Raw genomic sequence first — 16,539 nt, forward strand, 5'->3', positions numbered from 1 at the left:
ACGCCCCTGTCAGGATTTACGTTGGTTCCGGGAGACGCGTTGGCAATTTCCTAAACAGAGCTCAGTTACCTCATTGGGAAACGTCAGTATCACCCGAGGCCCGGCAAAGAGGAGCTCTGCTTATCGTTGGGTGTTTTACCGGCTGGAAATCGACTCGCTGCTACGGAAGACAACAGTAGACCGACTTGACATGAGCAGGTAGCCGTTTAAATCTCTTAAATTTGACCTCTAACGCGTTTTTAGTGTTTGACCTGTCCGTGTAACCAGCTGTCGAGGCATTTGTGTGTGTGTTTTTTAGACTACTCTCCTAAACGTTACGAAGATTATATGGTTATTTCGGGATAAATATCGAGAAGTGTCACCTTAAATGTTTGCTTCATACACCTTTAAATCCCGCTCGTTCTGTGTGCTGCATTTTTACTTGTAACGCGAGAGCGAGCCGACAGTTTTTGGCGTGAGCCCGAGCCTCTGTGCGGTCATACCTCCCACTATCAGATACCGACACGTTCAAACGTCTAAAAATCATCAGCGTCGTTAAATCACAGCCTGTAGCTGCTGGGCTGAATTAGACCTTTTGATACATTTGAGATCAATACCAGCCGTCACATAATCGATAAGAGGTTCTTGGTCTCATGCTTTTTATTGAATCTTACGCTTTTTTTTTTTTTTGTCTCATTAAACATGTTTGTCTGTATGGTGGGCTAATCCATAACATGGAGACCAAAATATGGACCCAGGGCAGGGGTTGTGCCACCACACCCTATAAAGCTATACAAACCAGCAAAACTTCAAGAAGGAATCTGAAGAAAAATGTAGGATTTTTCTGTACAGGAGGGGGGAAAAGTGACTTTGTCAGCATCAACAGAGACACAAATGTGGAAAAGGAAGCACTCTCTTTACTTGCCTTCCCTTGTCTGTAATTTCCAGATCTTTGCTGGATTCGGGCGGTGTTGTTGCAGTAGACAAACAGATCCAGGGATGAACCAGAGAGCTATCCAAAGGAAATGAAAAATAACAGGAGCTATCCTGTTCTGACTGTCTCTGCTTTTACCTGGTACAGGATATGACTTTGGGTTATTGTCCTGTGTAGGGCTTTGATGGGCTACAAGATTTAGCAGAAAGCACCAGATCCCTTTCAAGCCTCTGTATCCTAGCATTGAGAGAGATGTGTAGTGTTTGATCTTTGTCTAGTAAATCAAAAGAAACTTTTTAGGTACTTCCCTAGAGTGTTGTGTCTGGTCTCCTGACATCCAGCATGTTTTGTCAGAGGAAGCTTTGAAAAATTTCCCTTACTTTCTGTTACCCCCTCGTTATTATGGTCTGCAGCGCGCTGACACGTGAGGGTCTTATAGACGGGAAGCTGTTCATGACGGCATCTCTGAGGAATGCTGTAAAGGAAACTGCAGTCAAAGTCATCATCTCTCTGAGTCTAGACTTAGAAGCAACACCCAAGCCAAGCAAGCCACTAGATTCTCTTTATTTATTTATTTTACACAAAAATCAGAGCACATTTGATTTCAGCTCAGGGTTTTCCTGTGTCATGTCCACTTGCTGCTGGTCCTATCTGCAGGAAATCCTTAAAATCCAGGGCCAGATTATAAATATTCCCGGGGCTACAGCAGTGGTAGTGCTGGTTTTGGCAGCTGTTTCACCAGACCCACACATGAAGCCAACAGCAGCTCTTTCCAGATGTGTTTAATGATTCCCTGACAACAGCTGCGTAGGTCCATATACATCAGAGTTGAATTGCTCACCAGAAAAGAGGAACGACTGTCTGTTAAAGTGGTAACTCTGCAAACAGGAAGGAAGATGAAAAACGTACCCACTTGCGAAAAATGTAAGAACTGGACTCACATGTTGATCTTTTTAGCAAATGAACTCGTCATGTTGAGGTTGCATGAGTTGAGCGAGCTAAGAGGTTAAAACTTAATAATTTAATGCACATAACACTGAAGATTTCCCAGGTATATAAAGGCATTGGCACACTGAGCACACGTTATTATCAATTATTTGTGGTATTTGGAAGTAATTGCTTCAAACTGTACTTAAGTTGGGGGGGGTTCTTAGCATTGTTGATTTATGAGTAACTGAGGATGGACGACCTCATCCCACAGGGTTACGCGGTCAGGATGGTCTGTCGCTGAGATAGGGCCTTTCTTCTCCAGTGATGAATGAGGAGAATGTTTGATGGTGGCTCTGCTCTGAGATAAGAACGGAATGTGCTCCGCTTGATTTAACATGTCAGAGGATGCAAATGGCAAAACTGCTGAGCTGTCCGTTTACTAATTCTAATCTAACTGAAAAAATCTGTAAATGTAATACAAATGTGCCTTCAATCCTCAGGTTGCCCTGACATGGACACAGAGATGATTCCCAAATTTTCGTCAAAGGATGAGGAGGTTGATTACTGGAAGTCCCAAGCCCTCAAATATAAGAAAAGGTAGGTGGCATTTGTGTCGCATCTGACAGCAATGCATGCCTGAATTTATTTATGGTATGAGTTGGTGTGTATGGCTTCATTTCTTCAAAGAACAGGCCTGTGTGAGTTTTTCATTTCAGTTTGATATTAAGCCAAAATTAGGTTACATAACATACTGTCTTGAAAGAAAGCGGAGTTGGAAATCGAATGACAGCGATTCTTCAAATATAGCATAAGATGAAAGACAGCTTTTGGGGACAGTAGATGCTCATCCTTGCATAATAAGCAGCTGCTTTGTTTTGCTGACTATGTGGTTTGCGCAGTAGTTTTGAAAGATGTGATTACATAATAACTTTGTGCCAAAAGTTTCCACACAGGCTGTGTTTAGCCGTATAAGGCAAATGGCCAGAAAAGAGTAATGAAATCAGCACTGACAAACTTCATGGTTTACTCAATAGGAAATGACACAGGCCACAGGATGGGCATTAGTGTCACTTAAGAGTGTCATTTGACATTTGTTTAGTCTTCCTTTCCTATTTGTGGACGTACAGTCTATGAGAAGAAGTGTAAAAGTGCACAGCAGGGGTTAAAGTCCTGCTTACTTTGAGACATTCCTGTGGGCACATGGTGGAAAAAAACATCAGTGCATGGAAAGAAAAGTGGCTTCAAGTAGATTTGCCATAGTGTGTTGCAGTTTTTAGGGCATGCATTTTCTCAGAATATCCTTCCACTGAAGTGATATTTTTAAACTTTTTATTTTGAGTTTATTTACAAGGCAACCGCAACATTGTTTATCATTAATAGAACTTTTTTTTCATTCTGATGTATGGAATACTATTGGCCAATTTAATCTATTAGGGTTACATAGTTATGTTACAGGGCCCTGTGTTTGCTGATCAAGCACCATGTGTGATGCTGGTATGTGTCGAACACACAACAACTGATTCATGCATTTCAGTGCTCTGTGGAGCCACTGTGAAGGCATTATCCCAGCACAGAGTCAGCTGACCAGTGTTACCAAGTGTCAGCTCGGCAGGAGAAAAATAAATTATATTAAGAAGCCTTTTCCTCTCTTTTCTACCTTTACATAAATGCATTTACAAATAATTACTATTTTATGCAATATTTGGTGTGTAAAAACATCCTGTTTCATAACTTTTATCCTCCTGTTTTTTTTTCCCTGCTTGTGACCTTTAACCTGTTCCACTCTGGAGATGCATGGCAGCATGCCTGTTCTTCTCACCTATTTTTGAACCAGCTACTGTCACAGTTCAGCTGTCTCTTCAGAGCTGTATATTTAGAATGCTTAACTCGACAATGCTGAGCTGAACCCTTATTTCCTCTTTGACAGAGGCCAGACTACAAATACGAACCTGTAACTGGCTTTCATACAGGTTTATTTCTGGCCATTAGTGGGGTAGAAAGCTGCTAGAACATGCTTGGCTTGGCTCAGCTTGCAGGACAAAGGTCTGTCAGTTTTCTAGAGCTCATAGGCACAGTCATTCAGCCGGTTAGCTGTGCAGAACTGAATGGGGGACGATGAACAGGAAAGCTTTTATCACAATGACCGTTTATGGTTTTACCCACTCTCTCTGTATTTTTGCCATTTAGTTGCCATGAAGCCCAAGAGGAGTTGCAGGAGTTCCAGGAGGGGAGCAGAGAACTGGAAGCTGAGTTGGAGGCACAACTTGGTCAAGCTGAACAACGTCTTCGAGACCTACAGAGTGAAAACGAGAGGCTAAAGAATGAGGTTTCCAACCTCAAGGTAACGGGCCTTTTTGATCTTCATTAAGCGTTTACCTTTGGCTAGAACACTAATAAAGTCATTTGTGATTACCTAAGAGGTTATCTGATCTTTGTTGGATCCTGCACACAAGGTCTAATGCCTCATTTGTATGGTAGGTGTTAATCTGGGTTTTCTTAGGTAATCCTCCAGCACTTCTTAATAGGATGTCAGGATAAAGAAGAAGAAAATAGAAAACTGCAAGGCAAGCCTAGTTCTTATCACAGTAGACATGAACACTGGTTTCAGTGTGCTTGTTTGGTTATGCACATTGGTGACTGTACTGTACAACTACACCAGAGAGCTCATAAATTATGCCTTCCTTTAACAACTGTCGGACAACGATGTTCTTTGAAACCTTGTGACCGTCCTGAGATTCGTTCTGACTGATGCTGATCTTTGTAGTGGATAAAACGTTATTTTTAAACTAGATTCCTCATCAAGTAGCATCTTTGTTGTCCTTGTTTCTCTTTATAGACTCACTATTCTCTTATCTGCACATTTTCCATGTCTTCCAGGAAAAGCTGGAGCAGCAATATGCCCAGAGTTATAAACAGATCTCTTTGCTAGAGGACGACCTGGGACAGACTCGCAGCATCAAGGATCAACTCCATAAATATGTCCGAGAGCTTGAACAGGCCAACGATGACCTCGAGAGAGCAAAAAGGTGAGAATGACGTGCAATGTGCAAATTCTGTTTGTATTCTAGCATTTACCTCAAACATGTCAGCACTCATAAAATACTTATCACTGTTTTTGTAGGGCTACAATAGTGTCTCTTGAAGACTTTGAGACCCGTTTGAACCAGGCAATTGAAAGGAATGCCTTTCTGGAGAGTGAACTGGATGAGAAAGAGTCTCTCCTTGTATCTGTGCAGCGGTTGAAAGATGAAGCACGAGGTAAAGATAAAGCCCACATAAATGAATTCTTCCCCTTTCTGGGCCGTGCATCATTTGTGCAAGAGCCGGTGTTTCTTAACTTTCTCTCTTTTTTGTTTTCCTTCTTTAGACCTGAGGCAGGAGCTGGCAGTGCGCGAAAGGACCACAGACAGGATGTCAGCACCCAGCTCACCCACTTTAGACATAGACAAGATTGATTCAGCTGTACAAGCCTCTTTATCCCTCCCAGCAACACCTGTAGGAAAGAATATAGAGCACTCTTTTATCAGCCCCAAAGGTTAGAATTATTCCTACTCCATTTTCCTCTTGTTTGAGTAAAAGTTGTAATATGAGTTAACTCTGGCTTATATGTCCTAGCACTGACCAACGGCTGCGGTAACTCGTCTCTGACTCCCTCTGCAAGAATCTCAGCTCTTAACATTGTTGGCGACCTTCTGAGAAAAGTCGGGGTAGGTGTTACTCACTTTACTGTTTTGGCTTTACATTTTAACAGCTCTGCACATGTTGCACTGAGGAGCAAGTCTTTTCAGCGACGCTAAAAGGAAAGATAATTATGATGATGCTAATTTGAGATTTCCTGTTTTGTCATTAGGCTTTGGAGTCGAAACTTGCTGCCTGTAGGAACTTTGCCAAAGACCAGGCAGCAAGAAAAAACTACTCCACAGACAAAAGCATGCTTCTCAACAGCAATGCCACCAATTTCTCTCACTCACTACATGCTACCTACTTCGACAAAACGTAAGTCTTTTAGCATGTGCTTTTCTCCTTTCCCTGTCTGTTTGTCCTTCTGTTATTTAGTTTGATGTTAAAATCGGATGCCCCGGCTGTGTGTATATCTTTGCTAATGTTGAGTATGTCTTTTGACATCTGCAGCACTGTTAATGGATTGGACCCCAGCACCTTGACTTCCATGACACCATCCAGAGCCCTGTCTCCACCGGGCATGCTGCCTTTGAGTGTGTGATTGAGGAGCTCCTCAAGCCAGAGAAAGCTCTAAAGAAACTCTTATCTCCTCAACACAGTCTGGGAACACAGAGGGTGTGTATGTGTGTGTGTGTGTGTGTGTGTGTGTAAGTGTGTGAGTGAATGAAAACAGAGCTGGAGTGATGTGTGAATTTTTTAGCTCGGTGTGTGCAAGAGAGGCTTGTGTCTGTTTTGCAGCTCTAAGTGCATCTGTGAGTAGGTGCAGTCATTTGCACCAGTCAGCCAAAAAAGCATTGAAAGCACTTTCCTATATTGTGTATATACCCATCGGGGCATGGACCTGGTGGGCTTCTGGAGCAGCTGTGGTGTCTGGGGAGCACGGGAAGCAGATGTTTCTGGTGCCTCCCACACAGATGTTCAGTAAGTTTGGGAGCTGGGGACTCTGGAGATCAATGCCTTATACTCTTTCTCAGGCAGTTTAGGAGCTGTTTTGGAGTGTGGCTGGGTGTGTTCTCCTCCAGCAGGAAGGGCACTACCATCAGGGAGTGATATACCATGAGGTTAAGCTTAGTACCTGGGGCTTTGCAGCAGAACAGTGCTTCGTAACCAGGTGATCATCATTTTTCACATCAGCTTTTAGTGGTTTTAATGTTGTGGCTGACTGGTGTGTGTTCCTACCACATTCTCTTCTTGCTTGTGCCTAAAGCTGTACTGCACTGTGCTTGAATGAATGTCACTGCAATGTTTTGACCTTAAGATGTCAACTTTGAACTGGCACGGTTACCTAGGTGATTCCACAGTTCATATGAAGACTCATCCTTGACAACTGGTCTATGAGAGACCACAGCTTCCTTTGAACTTTCCTTCCTTTTCTGTTTCATTGCATTGCACAGTTAAACTAATTTCTGTTTAGATTTTTCTATATTTAAAAAGGGATATGTTCACATTAACTAATTTATCTCACAGTATACTTTAAAGTGAAATTTTCCTGTATGATTTTATTTTATTTTTTTTCTTGCATGTGTTTAAATTGAAGAATGACCGAAATGAATGTTGACTGTTTAAAGCCATGTAGCCGTGCTGCAGTTGTTCCTCTTGTTACTGGCTGATGTCTGGAGTGCTTGTGGAAATATCAGCTTGTTCTCCCCTCTGGGTTAAACCTGAATTTACAGGTTTCTGCTGCTGTCGAGTGTATTCCTCTGCAGACGTCCACTGACGTTTTTTCAAGAGAACAGTATTGCCTTTTTATAATATTTAATGTATTGATTTTTTTTTTTTTGTGTCGTTCCAGGCTTATTACCTCATTGTGACATGTTAGGAGTTAGCAGCTATTAATTATTGATGGGTGTCATTTTTGGCTCATACAAATCAAACTGCTTAAAACTGACTCAAGGATTTTTTTTTTTCCCTCAGTTTTATCTGGAGTTATGGTGCATTAATAACAACAACTATAATGTTATTTTGGCAATACTTACATTTTTACATATTTGGCTCTGCATCCCCTCACTTACATATCTTTAATTCCTCAGCGTCACCAATTTGCACCCTAAAGGCTCACACAAAGACTTGTATTCATTGTTAGTTGATCATTTGATGCCACTTGGGGCACAATAGGAGCCTGTTACTTAAATTGGTTCTATAGTTGGTGTATAGCTTGTATAGATGACAATTTTGCCTACCACTTTGTGGATATTGACATTTGGCAATAAGGTCCTATTTATTTCAGATTCTGTATGGCATGTGTTCGGATAATGGGTTTTACTATTGTACGGTGGTTAAGCCCATTGTATTATGATATCAAATTGTTTAAATAAAGATTGATATGATGGATGTGTTGTTTGTTTGTTTTTTTGTTTGTTTGTTTTTTTTGAAATGTACACAGTAGTAGTGAATCAAGATATAGTGGTTTTGTTTACTAATCAGAAGGTTGATGGTTTGATCTCTGGCTCTTCCAGCCTTTGTGTTGAAGTATCCTTAAACAAGATATTAAACCCAGCGCATCCATCAGGAGTGAGAATGTTACAAGGTTACAACTTGTTCGACATAGAAAATGAGCAATAATTTGAACATCTGTGTAAATGAGACTAGTAATAAGAAAAAACTTTGAGTGCACAAACTGAATAGAAACCATTACTAACCATTCAACAGTGTCCCAGGTTAGAAGGGTGGTAGTGGTTTAAAGGAGCTTCATGATTACACAGCACAAAGAGCGCTTACTTTTACTTTTCCAAAGCATCGTTTTCCCAAAGGTTTTTTTGTTTTGTTCTTTTTGTCACACTGCACAATGGTACAATTTGTCTTTTAATTCAGTGAAATATTGGTGTTGTCATAGATCTTAAAAAAAAACAGAACAGTTCGGCAATTTAAGTTTCATAGTTTGGTTAAGAAAGTTTTATGGTTGGTTTAAAAACAACAACAACAACAATGTAATAATTTTTATTTATATAGCACCCCACAACTACAATTTAAAAAGAACATGGAAATGTTCCAGTTTCCACTGTTCTGCATTTCAGGTGCTCTCCAACCGTGGACACAAAATTAAAGGCCCAACTTCTTCTCCATTGTTTCCTTTAATATGTTCTTCTTGATCTAGAAAAATATTTCATTTCATATTAATTATGTGTTATGAGTATATAAATACATGGCGGAAACAGATGGCATATTGGTGTGAACGTTTCCTACCTTTCCAGAGACCGTGAGAGGGTAGCTGTCCACAAATAACACATAGTGTGGGATCTTGAAGTGAGAAATCTAAAAGCAAGAGGGGGCAAGCTACAGTCATGCTTCAATTTAAAGTGGTTACAGGTGCTAGCAGTCTTATGTTTTATCTCTTCCTACCTGGCCTTTGCAGAAAGCTCTTATCTCTTCCGCACTGGAACTCTGACCCTCCTTCAGCTTGATGCAAGCACAAACTTGCTCACCCAGCCGCTCATCTTTCACTCCAACCACCTGAAAGCACGGGAAGGAAGAGTTACAGTTTATACCGAACACTACAGCTGATTAATGCGTATTCTCAGAGGCTGCTTATTGCTTACAACAACCAAAATAGTATTTTTAAGCTCTATACCCACACAGAGACACTACTTAGTACTCATATGCTGCCCCCAAGTGGTTTAATCTTACCTGCACTTCCTTTACTTTGGGATGCTTGTAGAGAAATTGCTCTATCTCAACTGGATAGATGTTCTCTCCTCCTCGAATGATCATATCCTTTATGCGTCCTTCAATGGAGCAGTATCCCAGACTGTTCAGACTGGCTGTGTCACTGTACAGACAACAACTACACTTCCCACACTGCCCTCTACTCAACAATTGTGTATCTAGGGACATATGTGAAACTCCACCTTACCCAGTCCTGTACCAGCGGTCTTGGGAGATCACCTCTCTGGTTTTCTCTGGCTCATCCCAGTACCCATGCATCACACAGCTGCCTCTGATCAGCAGCTCACCTGAGGCCCCAAGAGGGACAATCTCCCCAGTAGTGGGGTCCACCAATTTAGCCTAAGGTTAAGGCATGCAAAAATACGTGTCACTGTGTTAGAGGGATGTGTAGATGAAGGTTTGTGTGGGAAAGAAATTATACCTCAGTGTGACCCAGGATGCATCCTACGGTGTTAATCTTCAGCTTCTCGTTGTCCTCTGGAAACCCAAGAAATGTAACAGGACTATTTTCAGTTGTTCCATAGCATAACTGGGGGAAAAATGATTTGCATATGTTGCTATGTGCTGGTACGTGCTTCTCCGGTAAGTTTTAGTGTTATCTGAAGAGGTATCATCTCACTGTTATCTCCTTCATATTCATGTCTGTTGTCAGTCTTCTCACAATCTCTGGAGGGCACGGAGAACCTCCCATGATCCCTAAAAATGCAGTAGCAAATATGAAGGGTAGACATGACACCAATTTTAACCCATTAAATGTGGTGTCATGTCTTTTGGTCTCTCACCAGCTTCAACTGAAGACAAATCATATTTTTGTAAATCTTGGCTTAGCAGATCAGTGAACATGGTGGGGGTACCGTACACAAAATTGCACCTGGAGTAAAAGAAAAGACATGGATGGTAATCTGTGAAAGTGCTTATTCTCGTACAGCTGGACACTTATGATAGTGAAGATGAGTGGTGCTGTACTTTTCACTTTGAATGGCCTCTAAATTGGCACAGCTGTTGTAGGCTGCGGAAGGAAAAACTAGCGTGATGCCGTGAACTGCCATGCTCATTCCTCCAAGCACGGAGCCGAAGCAGTGGTAGAATGGAACAGGCACACACACTCGCACCCGAGGCTGATGGTGAATAGAGATAAGGAAGTAATTCACTATTATTTGTGCTTTCTTCTTGTTAGTAACACGTACATGAACTTACTCTCCATCCGTAACCGACACGGAGGCCCAGGAAGTAGGCATTATTTACAATGTTGTGGTGGGAAAGCACAGCTCCTTTTGGGTTCCCAGTCGTACCCTTATACAAATGAGCAATTTGTACAACAATGAGCAGAATGATTATTAGATCGTTTTCAATGCTCCAATTGTTGTTACAGGTCAATATGGTACATGTGTGCCCTGGAAAAAGTTGAAACACTGAATGTTACTGATGTAAACTGAATGTTGATGGGGTCATCAAAGGAAAGCTTGCTCTGCAGATCCATCAGCTCTCTGTGGTGCCGACTCTCCCCTGCTTGCATCACATCATCTACGTGGAGCATCCCTGGCTGCCTGCTGTCGGTCACAATCACCATTTCCAAGTATGGCAACCTAAAAAAAAACCATGACCATATCTTTGTCTCAAATCCTAAACAGCTTCAACTTCAACACTATCATTTTTTTAAAAGTGATATGTTATAAAAAGATTTCATAGTCCCTTAATATCAGCAGAGGAGGGATATTTGAATCTGACTAACCTGGAGCTTTTAAATTTGCCTCCTGGTGTTGTGCCAATCTCTGGGCAAATCTCCCTCAGCATCTCACAAAATCTCTGGGTTTTAAAGCTGGTTGGACATACCACTGCCTTACACTGGACCTAGATGCAACAAATCTGTTTAAATACATTCAAATTCCTTTACGCTTGAATAATCCAGTAAATTATCAGTAACCAATGGAAGTACAGCATAGAAATTGTAAGCAGGCTAAACATTTCTATTCAATTTCAGGCTATTGTCCCAATAGGGCCAACTGACTGTACCTTTAGTATAGTGAACTCCACTTCCTTTACCTGATAGGCTGGGTTCAAGGGCACCTGCAAAGATAACAGTTCAAAGACAAAAGTTTTATCCATGCAAAGCTTCACTGTCTTTTTTCAAAAGACTACAGAAATCATACCATATCATTCAAATCAATTTTATTTAAAGAGCACCAAATCACAATAACAGTTGCCTCAAGATGCTTTATATTGTAGGTAGACCCTACAATAATGCATACAGAGAAAAACCCAACAATCATATGACCCCCTATGAGCGAGCAGGTTGGCGACAGTAGGAAGGAAAAACTCCCTCACACGAGAGAAGGAAGACAGGATAAAAGACATGCTGTGGAAGAGAGCCAGAGATTAATAACAAGTATGATTTAATGCAGAGAGGTCTGTTAACACATAGTGAGTGAGAAAGGTGTCTGATTATGCACATTATACTATAGGTGATGATGACAGATTACTTTTGAGCTGGTGAGCATAAAATTGTGAGATTACATAACAGCTCCTCTATGCAACTGCCAGGTTCAATGTCCTTGTCACTTACATTTGACTGTGTTTGATAACACAAGCTACGGTGCTGTAAAAGCTGTTTCAAGGGCATGTACACAGCTCCTGTACTAACCAGTATGATTCCAGCCTTGGCTGAAGCAAACTGGAAAAGGATCCACTGATATGTGTTTGGCCCCCAGACTCCCAGTCGATCGCCTCGCTTCAGCCCCAGAGCAAGAAGGCCTGCAGCAGCCTTGTCAACCTGCACAAAAATAAAATGACAAAAAAAAAATACACACAACACTTTCAAAAGTTAAAAATGATTAACAGGGTTCTGTGGTAAAAAGCAGCAAACTTAAATAAGCTTCTTCTGTCTTTTCTTTTTGTTTTTAAGTCTCTTTCTGATGTCAGTAAGATGGGCTTTTTCACACAGCTAATCTTATTTTTTAATTTCTTCAAAAGACAAACTACAGATGGTGCACAGAGAGTCACTATCAAACCAGGTTAATACTTTCCAGGAACCACATTTTATGTCCATGCTTTTCTTAAAATGATGTAATCGGGTTTAACAATCAACCAGATTCTTATGCAAAGTCATCACTGACAGTAAAGGTCCTACATCTTGGATCTTAATGGGAAAAGCCCATATTAATATGATTAAAACGTCAGATTCAACCACTAAAACAACAACTAAATACATATAAATAACATGTAAGGGTTGTCAAATGCATGAAAAAGCAAAAGCTAAATGGATGAAATCACGTACGTCTTGTTGAAACTGTGCAAACGTTTTTCGGATGCCATCCTGCACAAAGATCACAGCTTCCCGTTCAGGCCAGCGTTGGGCAGTTGCATCCAGACTCTGGCTCACAGTCAGGGGGAGTAGTGAGAAAGAGGAGGTGCCGTGGACATAGCTGGTGGTCAGTGATGGGTTTTGAGGAGGACTGTCCACGTGAAGAGCCCTGATATAGAACACAGGGTTCGGAGATCAGATGGTACGACCTGTGAGTTTAGTGCATTTTTAGTGATATTATTGCCGATAATACCCAACTGGAATCCACAGGTCGTAATTGTCATTAATGAGGAGATTGTTGCAAAGGCTCACCTTTTAGCACATTCACTTCACCAGATGCACCTTGTTTCTTTTCCTCACCTTTGATTGGGTGTGGTGCTTGGCCTTAATTGCACTCACCTGTCACTCGTTATATAAGGACTGCACTCACCTACTGCTCACTCTTTCTTCACTCCCACAAGGGGCAGCCGCTGAGGTGAGTTCCTCTTTGAGTCGCCTGAGTTCATGTATCATTTTGAGTCACTTAAATCATACTTTGTCCTTTTTAGAGATAGCAGTCCATGTGTCTTTCCTTCCTTTACCCATTATTCAATAAAATGACAAAACCTGTAAATGATTGACTGCTTATTCTCATTCTAATCAGATGAGCCCATGATGATGACTACTTAAACCCTGAACCTTCCTTCCTCCAAAACAGAGATTGTTTAAATATTTACCTTTAAGTCAAATAAAAAATGCATTCAAACATGCACCAGTGCACAGTAATCAAGCTCAGTCTCACTGTTAAAAGCTAAGAACAATCAGGGCATAAAATGACTAATGCAATTAAAATGATCGTTTTGAAGAGCCAATGCAATGAAAAAACCTAAAAAATGATGAATCTTTATGCTGCTCAGAATTGCACATGTGCTAAAAATTAGTCACATAAACTTACTGGCACCACTGCAGTAAAGCTGCGGAGCATGATTTCCACGTGTTGCTGTATTTGAGTCCATTCACACATCTGAGACTGTGGGCACAGGATCCGAGCAGCAAGGATAAAATCTGTGTCGGCATTGGACTGACAGCTGGATCTAAGTAGAGTGAAAATACATCTAGGTTGCAAAATGCTGGGTCTTGTAAATAAATATTGCTGACTGCTGGTTTGCTCTGGATTTTATTACTTCATGTGTAATCTTTAACTTCCACTCACCCTCACTGGCTGACGTGCGTGTATATTCAGGGTTAATCATTTCCAAGTGAATGTCAGTGGTTAATTTCAGTGCATTCAGGATTGCAATCTTTGATTTCATTGATATTAAGTGTTAACTGTGTGCATGATGCACCACAGGCTCATGAAACCAAAGACAAAGTAAAAGCATATTCACCCAAATTTTGATTGTCTGCTTGTGTTCCCCTTGGAGTATTCCAGGACTACAGTGATCTTCTGATAGTCATCACTGATCACTTATCGCTCAGTCTGTCAGAAGAAATGCAGTTGTCTGATACAACAGAGCAGCCTACACTATACAACAGCGAATCTGGACAGTTTTAGGAGTGTACGTAGTCAGTATTAAATTCAAAGTTCAACATTTTTCTTTGTAACTCAGCTGTCCTCCTATCATTAACAATGTCAGTCTGTCTTGTCTGTGCAATCATTCACTGCAGTCCAGAGCAGATTATTTATTATTCACAGTTATCCACATGTTCATCTTATGTGAAATGCTACTAAGATTTTGTTTTTTGGTTTTTGTTTTTTTTTGTTTTTTTTTGTTTTTAAAAACCAGCATGAGCACCTCTATAAAAGTAGAGGTTTTGGCAGTTTTCTGGTGTGGAGCATTCAGGTGTATGATAACACAATCTCACACTCTTCCCCAGCAAATACACCCCAAGGTCAGGCAATGCAATGCTCAGTGGCACTGTAATAAAAAATAAAATAAAAAAACAAACTAACAAAACAGGAGCTACATCTCAGACACTACGGGGCTCAGTTCAAATGTTAAAGTCCATGACAATTAGAACAGTTAGAAAAAGACTAATTACCATGGGTTGTTTGGAAGGGTTAACAGGAAGAAGCACCTTCTCTCTGAAGAAACATGGTAGCACGGCTTATTCGATTCCCAGCTATTGGAAACTAGAGTCTTGTAGTCACTGATTCAAGTACGAACCTCTCTGTATACCAAAGTGTTCTAGAGCCAAATGTGAAGCCATTTGTCCGACACAAAGTTTGGCCATAATTTGTTTATTCTTAATAAAAAAAAAAATGTAACAGTTGTAAAATAAAGTTTCTCATTTTACCAGTATTTCTTCTTGTAGTGTTTTGTTTTCAGGTCTCTGAAAGATTATTAATTATTGGTTTATTTTGGCTTGAAATCAGCTAAAAATTTTACAAATTTTACTTTATTGTAAAAATTACCAGGTTTGTGGTTCATTTCATTCAGCTCTTTAGAGTAAAGCTGGAAAAATTAGTAAAGCACATTCATGCCAAATTACAGCTATTTACTTGCATTTATTATCAGAATAATTCATTTCAGCATTGAATGTTATGTTTAGTTGATTTCTATTTTTTTTCTTTTTTTTTCTTTGTTTCATTGTACTATTTGTCCTTCGTCCCTATTCACGATCGTCACACACACCAAACAGCAGATGGCAATTTTAAGCCATGTAGGCAGTTAAACTGTTTGACCGTCTTCCGTAAATGATGGAAGTGATACAAGAGTGAATGTTATAACAGGGTCCGAATCAGCAATTGGCCTTACTTTGGAGTCAAACTCATTGGGAGGTAATTGTTCCTGGCAGGTACTGAAAGTGACCATTATCCTATAATGACAGAGATTGAGTTGATTATAGAGAAACAGGATATAAGGGGGTGAAGAAGTGGTGTTTTAATGATCGTGATTGGGATACATTTAGAATAGTTAGTGATCAAGAAATGCAAAAGATTGATATGAATGTGGGGGTGGATGAGTTAAATTATTCTATTTGTGAGGCAGTTTTAGAGGCAGCAAGCAGGGTGATAAAAAGGAAAGAAGGTAGAAGGAAGAAGACAATTGTACCTTGGTGGACGAAGAAGTGTGATAAAGTGATTAGGCTTTTAAGATATTAAAGAAGAATCACAATTTTCAGAATTTCACTGAATATAAAAGATAACAAGCTAAGGTAAAAACAACCATTAAAAATTCAAAGAGGGAATTCTGGAGGGGTTTTTGTAATTCAGTGGGGAGGGAGACAAAAATACAGAATGTTTGGTCAATGATTAGAAGGATGAATGGTATGAAAAGGGAGTATCGTTATCCAATCTTGAGGGATGGAGTAGTAACATGAGATGAGAAAAAGGCAAATGTGTTGGCAAAAACTTTTGTTAACATCCACAGTTCAGGCAATGTTAGTAAGGAAGGGCGATGAGGAAGAGAAATGACAATTACAGAGAATGGAGACTTATTGGAACTGGTAGAGGATACAGATGATTCATTAAATATTCCTTTTACAAAGACAGAACTACATCGAGTACTCTAGAAATCTAAATTATCAGCACCAGGAATAGATCAGGCATGCTATATCATGTTAAACCAACTCAGTGAGTCAGCTAAAGATCTTTTGTTAGAGTTGTATAACAGAGTTTGGGAGGGTGGAAAACTGCCACAAAGCTGGAAGGAGGCTGTGGTGGTGTCCACCCAGGAAATTTACAGGCCTATCGCTTTAACATCAAATGTCTGCAAAGTAATGGAACGAATGATAAATGAAAGATTAATATACTATACAGAAAGTAAAGGCTATATATCTAAACATCAAAGTGGGTTCCGAAGAGGGAGAAATGCAATGGATCCGGTATTGTGTTTGGAACATGAACTCAGCAGAAATAAATAAAGAGAATGTAGTTGCAGTGTTTTTTGACATAGAAAAGGCTTACAATATGATGTGGAGAGAAACTGGTGTAGCAGTAGTGGTCCCAGAGTTTATGGTGGAAATAGGGAAAAGGATTAATGATGGGCTTTGTTTGTTTGGGTTTTTTAGGGTTTTTTGAGTGATGTTCCAGACCACACTCCATACCAGTTGGTGGCGGTAATGCACC

General features: G+C 40.4%; 2 protein-coding genes across 3 annotated transcripts; one reads left to right on the forward strand and one right to left on the reverse strand.

The window, feature by feature from the left end:
* Nucleotides 1-7,855, forward strand: ndel1b (nudE neurodevelopment protein 1-like 1b). The gene is made up of 9 exons (XM_085454380.1): nt 1-198; nt 2,344-2,440; nt 4,031-4,184; nt 4,721-4,869; nt 4,965-5,101; nt 5,211-5,378; nt 5,459-5,550; nt 5,694-5,839; nt 5,975-7,855. The coding sequence occupies exons 2-9, from the start codon at nt 2,355-2,357 to the stop codon at nt 6,063-6,065; spliced, it is 1,023 nt and encodes a 340-aa protein (XP_085310506.1). The 5' UTR covers nt 1-198; nt 2,344-2,354; the 3' UTR covers nt 6,066-7,855.
* A 590-nt stretch (nt 7,856-8,445) lies between these two features.
* LOC146711522 (medium-chain acyl-CoA ligase ACSF2, mitochondrial-like) lies at nt 8,446-13,629 on the reverse strand. 2 transcript variants are annotated; one of them, XM_085454378.1, is made up of 16 exons: nt 13,423-13,628; nt 12,462-12,657; nt 11,829-11,957; nt 11,201-11,254; nt 10,920-11,038; nt 10,611-10,773; nt 10,385-10,480; nt 10,154-10,305; nt 9,970-10,058; nt 9,807-9,883; nt 9,609-9,716; nt 9,375-9,526; nt 9,149-9,290; nt 8,864-8,974; nt 8,708-8,776; nt 8,446-8,614 (listed from the first exon to the last, which is right to left on the reverse strand). In XM_085454378.1, the coding sequence occupies exons 1-16, from the start codon at nt 13,542-13,544 to the stop codon at nt 8,564-8,566; spliced, it is 1,830 nt and encodes a 609-aa protein (XP_085310504.1). In that variant the 5' UTR covers nt 13,545-13,628; the 3' UTR covers nt 8,446-8,563. The 2 variants fall into 2 exon arrangements, with proteins under 2 accessions (XP_085310504.1, XP_085310505.1); XM_085454379.1 differs by lacking the exons at nt 8,446-8,614; nt 8,708-8,776 and having other exon boundaries at nt 8,911-8,974; nt 9,149-9,246; nt 13,423-13,629.
* Between the last annotated feature and the right edge of the window lie 2,910 nt (nt 13,630-16,539).

This window comes from Copadichromis virginalis, linkage group LG4, assembly GCF_057382275.1.
Source record: "Copadichromis virginalis isolate Kocher_CV1m ecotype Utaka linkage group LG4, C_Virginalis_male_GT1.1, whole genome shotgun sequence".
Taxonomy (NCBI): domain Eukaryota; kingdom Metazoa; phylum Chordata; class Actinopteri; order Cichliformes; family Cichlidae; genus Copadichromis; species Copadichromis virginalis.